Source organism: Tiliqua scincoides, chromosome 9, assembly GCF_035046505.1.
Source record: "Tiliqua scincoides isolate rTilSci1 chromosome 9, rTilSci1.hap2, whole genome shotgun sequence".
NCBI classification, from domain to species: domain Eukaryota; kingdom Metazoa; phylum Chordata; class Lepidosauria; order Squamata; family Scincidae; genus Tiliqua; species Tiliqua scincoides.
In genome coordinates, this window is record NC_089829.1 from 17,213,132 (window position 1) to 17,219,131 (window position 6,000).

The following is a 6,000-nucleotide window of genomic DNA, read 5'->3' on the forward strand; positions in this document are numbered from 1 at the left end:
TGGAGAAGGGGGCAGAAGGGGAGAGTGGTGGGCTAAAACCAGTGCTGGCACCAGGGTGTTGGAAGCCCAGGGCAAAGTCCTGCATTGGTCGTCCATGGGGCCCCTGCCAGCACTACCTGGGCACTGCCAGCACTACAGCGGGCACTACCATTGCCACTAGGGCTCAGCTTGGTGGGTCTAAGGGGGTAGCGAGGAAGTGGCCATTCAGAGCTGGGCCTAGTGGCTTCTTCCTGGCCGAGAAGAAACATGCGGCAGGGGTGGCTTTGCAATGTGCCTGCCGCCGCCTTCATCCTCACCTGAATGCAGAGCCTCCAAAGGAAGAGGAAGGCAGTGAGGTGCACACTCCAAAGCCGCCACCACCACCACCACCTCCCCTTCTGGGGAGAACCGGAAGAGATATCATGATGTCATGCTGGTGCTTGATGTCATGTCATAAGAAGAGCCCCGCTGGATCAGGCCAAAGACCCATCTAGTCCAGCTTCCTGCATCTCACAATGGCCCACCAAATGCCCCAGGGAGCACACAAGACAACAGGCACGACCTGTGTCCCGGTGCCCTCCCCTGCATCTGGCAATCAGAGGCAGCTTGCCTCTAAAACCAAGAGCTTCCACATACCTACTATGACTTGTAACCCGTAATGAACTTCTCCTCCAGAAATTTGTCCAGTCCCCTCTTAAAGGCATCATTATGTTGTCCTGCAGGTGTGTGACATCATGATGTCGCTTCCTGGTCATCGTCCCCCAGGCAATTCTGCCCCAGGCTCCCAGGGACATTGCAACACCACTGTTTGCACTCATGTACACAGCAAGTCGGGTGTTCAGATGTAAAATATCCACATGGCAGTCCCTCAGAAAGTGACATACATCATTAAACACCCCCTCCCTGAACGGAAAGGAAGGCTTTGCCCCTTTTAGATCCATCCAATCTGTTAGCTACTTCTGTCTGATGCTGACAGAGCAGAAGTCACCTGTCTGAACTAGTCATTACAAAACAGAAACAGTCTGATATCTGCTGCCCCTCAGAGACAAATGTAATCAACAAAAGAAAAGTGTCTGCATCGAACCTGAGCTGCTCTTCTCCCTCAGGACTAGATTGGTCTGGCCAAGCTGGGACTGGAGACTGACTTGGAGTCGGTGTTCGCAGGTCCTCCATGCTGCCCTCTCGGGAGGAGCGCTTCCTCCTCACATAAGGAAAATGGTTGGAAAAAGACTTAGTCAGACAGTCTTGAGATCACCTCCCTCTCCTGTGTGTTGCTGCACACAAGAATAGGGACCCACAATATGAATCTTCCTGGGCCAGCCCAAGGCTTTGCACCACGTGAGGCAGTGCTCCAAATGCCTCCCTGCCTCCCGCCCTTTGTCCAGCAGCTTAACACCCACCTCTTCTCCACTCCTCCCCACTCCCTGGATTCAAACAGAGGGGTACAGAGATGCGCCAGGTTTCATCTGCAGTATAAACTGGTACAGTCCTTCCAGTCACATGGCCAGTTTCACCTGCATGGACCTGAAAAGGCAGCACTTACAATGCAGACTCTTAAAGCTGCAGTTCATACCTCTTGGCAGCCACAGACGCGATCGGCACAGTGAGGGTCTGGGTTTGAGGTGAAGGCCGAGGCTGAGCATGGCGTGCCAGGGTTGGCAGCCCTGAAGAGCCGTTCTTAGCATCCACATGCTTGATTGTTACAGTGGGATATCTGCCTGGTGATCGTCCTTGGGCAAGAAAGGGCATTCAGTGAGCCAGAGAAAAAACAATCCAGAACAAAATGTAGGTGGGCAGACCAGCCAGGGGAGGGGGGTGGGACAGGCCTCCAGCATTTCAGCCGGATTCAAACCCCGTTCCCAGTTGGGTTGGCCTTATTGGAGGCTCCCAGATTTGCATCAGCAGTTTCGCTGGCACAGATCCAAATAGCCCCATTGGGGTGGCTGCCACAAGACACGGGGTAGGGGAACTAATTCCCTTTACTCCGAGTTGCAGTCAACCCCAACCCCACGGTGAATGCGGGGCAGGCCTGGTATGGGAGGTGTGGTATGGGAGGAGGTCTATCATGGGGGGGTGATGCAATGAGCGCTTGCGCCAGGTGATGCAAACCCTAGTAATGCCCCTGTCTATACTTTCATATTTAAAGCTCTGCCTGAGATTTATCTTGATGCATCTTTTTGTTTTTGCTTTGCGGAACGAAAAAGAATAACTACGACATTCAATGCAATTTACCCAAAGATACATCTGTAAATAAAAGTATAATTATTGCTATGAAAATGCTAAATATAGAGTGAGTCAGGATGACGATTTGTGCCCAACACAGAGATGTTTAGTTTTTCCAAGAAACTAGGAAGCAACTGCCCCTTGTAAAGGTGCCTGTTAGATGCAAATCCCAGTCAAGCATCCCTGCCAAATTTCTAAACCTCGATTTTCTAAAGCAGGGGTGTCCAAACTTTTTGGCAGGAGGGGCACATCATCTCTCTGACACTGTGTTGGGGGCTGAATTAATTTACATTTCAAATTTGAATAAGTTTACATAAATGAATATATGAGAGATGGAACTTGTATGAATGAATGAAGGTCTTGCAATTGCTCAAGGCCTATAAAAGTCCTTGCACAAAGCAAGACTGGCTTTTCCTTTGTTGCCACTACTGCAGCACAGATGTGAAACAGCAAGCAGTGGAGGAAACCCTCATCCCACAGCTCATCCAAGAGGTCAGACAGTCATCTTCACACTGAGAGCAGTTGCATCGGGCCAGCATGGGCTCCAGCAAGTCTCTGGAGGGGCAGAGGCTAATTGGAGATAGGGGGCTCCCCATGGGCTGGACTGTGAGTCCCTGAGGGCCACAAGAGGCCCATGGGCTGGGGTCTGGGCACCCCTGTTCTAAAGCATAGTTAATATTTTAAAGTACTGGAATTGATTACTTTTTTTTGAAATCAAATCATTGTTCTATTTGCATAATAATAATAATAATAATAATAATAATAATAATAATAATAATAGATTGATTGATTGATTGATTGATTGATTGATTGATTGATTGATTGATTGATTGACTGACTGACTGACTGACTGACTGACTGACAGTATTTATATACCGCTTTTCAACTAAAAGTTCACAAAGCGGTTTACAGAGAAAAATCAAATAACCAAATGGCTCCCTGTCCCAAAAGGGCTCACAATCTAAAAAGATGCAAAAGAATACCAGCAGACAGCCACTAGAACAGACAGTGCTGGGGTGAGGTGGGCCAGTTACTCTCCCCCTGCTAAAAAAAGGAGCACCCACTTGAAAAAGTGCCTCTTACCCAATTAGCAGGGGTTTATATACCCCCTTTCTTGGTCTTTATCCAAGACTTTATTCAAGGTTTACATAGGCAGGCTATTTAAATCCCCGTAGGGATTTTTACAATTGAAAGAAGGTTCTATCTTTCAAGAACCACAACATTCAGATGTTTCTTTCTGATCTGGTTTCACGTTCTGGCCTCCATCCTCCCACACTCAGAGCAGATAGAGTAACTCTGCTCAGCTTGTCAGCTGCTTCAAGGTCACACGGTGCTGGTGGCCTCGAACTGGCGACCTTGTAGATGTTATCTTCAGGCAAATGGAGGCTCTACCCTCTAGTCCAGACCTCCTGCCCACCACCAAATACTGAACACCACTACATTTCTACTGGTGAGCCTGAAATTATAACCACCATCACATTCGACTTGAGCAAAATTAGGAAGGCTGGCTAAGTTCCATGTCACTCCATGCAAACTGAGGAACAATAGAGACCCGTGTTGCAGTTCATTCACAATTCTGTGTGGTGCCCTCCTAGCCTGGTCAGACCTGAAGGCAATTCAAGATGTCTGCACTGGATACTTTGCGCCTTGGGTTCTCAGATAGTCTCATTCACTGCCCTGAGCTAATGTGTGTCAACTGGCTTGAGTCGTCCAGAGAGGGGTGTCAAACTCCTTTCATACAGAGGGCTGAAGTTTGCATTTATAGTGCCTGCTGAGGGCTGTAAGTGGCATCATTTAAAAGAAAGTGACATCATTATGCAGACAATGGCCAGAAATAAACACTTTGTTCTCACTTAGAAATTAATTCCCTGCAAATGACAGAAGAGGAAAAAGTGCAAATCATGTTAATATTTTCAGGATATCTCAATTATCATGCTGGGAGAACCCAATTATAATGGGGGCCACATAAATGGCTTCTAGGGGCCGCATTCGACCTCCAGGCCTTATGTTTGACACCTCTGGTCTGGACTGTTTTACAGAGCCATTTTTTCAAAGAACGTCCTATAAATCTTGGTACCTAGGGTTGCCATTGCCATCTTTTTCTAGCAGCAGGCACAAATTCAACAGATGAAGCTGTCCTTCACTGGATTTACTTACTGGAAAAGGCTTTTGCTATGAAAGTCTGCCTGTCAGGCAGGTGTCAGACAAACTTTTCACTTGTACAAGACTCACGACAATTAGAAAGAACAGGAAAGTTTCCAGTTTTGGTTCTTTTTTTTGGAGGGAGGTAGGAAGATCTTATAATTTCTAGGAACTACCGAAGGTAGAACAAAAAACAAAAATAAAAAGAATTTTCTAAGTTCTTGAACTTTCTAAGTAAGGCTAAAATCTTCCCATCTTCATAAAAAAAAAATACATATTACTGAGGGTTTTTTAAGGATAATCTAAAGTATTTACTGTATATTATTTATTATAACATTTCTATGCTGCCTGTCTACTAAGAGCACTCAAGGCAGTAAGTGCACACTCAGTGAGAAGATAAAAATAAGATGCAAAAAAACAAGAGAGCAACATGATTTGACTCCACGGCAACAGATCAAAAGCAAGGTGAACCAAGAAGGGTCTCATTCCAAGCCATCCAGCTGTAATCCTATTCATACTTTCCTGGGAGTAAGCCCCCTTGACTATAATGGGACTGATTTCTGAGAAGACATGCATAGAATTGGGCTCTTTCATTCTATTCCCTACTTCCTTTTTGTATCTAGGAAGAGAAGCAGTTGAGCCAGGCTGGCAGACACTGATGTCTCTGCCATTCTGCTGCCTGAGGTGATGACCTCTCTTGGCCTCGTGGAAGGGCCAGACTGACCTCTTCCCTTTTCCTGCATAGTAATAAACCAAAGTATGTGAGACTGCATGACAAGGGGAACCACAAGGGGAAGGCTGTTCAGCACTTGCTGGTTTTCTTTGAGGATTTTGGGGCAGAAGGGCTCTTTTTCTGGGGGAAGTCTGTACAACAATATCCACAGATAAGCTGCAACTAGGACCACTGACCTTGCATAGTTTGAAATGAACCCCAAAGACACAAAACTAGAGAAGGCAGACAATGCACAACGTACAAAGCCGCACACACAAAGCCATGGCAAATGCAACGTTACCTAAGGGGCGAGAGCGGGATGCTTCTTCCTTCAAAAAACTGGGGTTCGTCACACCAGCCTTTTGCTTTCTGGAAACAAGGACAGGGATGCGGGAGGCGGCAGGAGCTCGATAGCTGGGGACATTGGGCAACTGCTCAGCTAGGCCTTGGCGGGAAGGAGAGGCATTCTGGGAGCCAAGGGGGCTGTCATGCACCAGCTGAGCTAACTCAACATCTCGGTTTGGCTTGGACATGGCGCTAGGCGGCAAGATGGATGCTTCAAGCACAGATGGCAGGAGTCTGAAGCTGCAACAAAAAGAGACGCATGAGAACAGTGGGCCTGCTCGGCTCCAACTCCGTCCTTCGCTCAGGCTTGAGGACACAAAATGGCTGACAACTTTTGTTTAAAGGGCACAGACATGATCAAGCAAATGGGGCCGGATCGGGGCCAATGTTCCTGTGGTGGACTCACCTCTCCTGGGATTTTTCCACCCCTCTGACACTTTGCATGTTCTTTCCCAACCCCTTGAAGTGCCTCGCCTGCGGGACATTCTTAGTCTCCGTGTGCAATTTGGCTACAGCTGGAGATGACATAATGTAACACGGTCTGCTTTTAACTCCTTAACAGTGGCTTGGAGCTGGTCCAAGACCTTCTGTTGCCTGAG

The 6,000-nt window shown here is 47.5% G+C and overlaps 1 protein-coding gene across 1 annotated transcript in view; it reads right to left on the bottom strand.

Moving 5' to 3' along the window:
• Positions 1–5,589, bottom strand: part of CNGB1 (cyclic nucleotide gated channel subunit beta 1) — a 33,781-nt gene extending 28,192 nt beyond the window's left edge. The window contains exons 1-3 of the mRNA XM_066637923.1: positions 5,367–5,589; positions 1,553–1,709; positions 1,065–1,180 (exon numbers count right to left, since the gene is read on the bottom strand). Of these exons, the coding sequence (XP_066494020.1) occupies positions 1,065–1,180; positions 1,553–1,709; positions 5,367–5,589 (496 nt within the window). The remainder of the gene's footprint in view (positions 1–1,064; positions 1,181–1,552; positions 1,710–5,366) is intronic.
• Between the last annotated feature and the right edge of the window lie 411 nt (positions 5,590–6,000).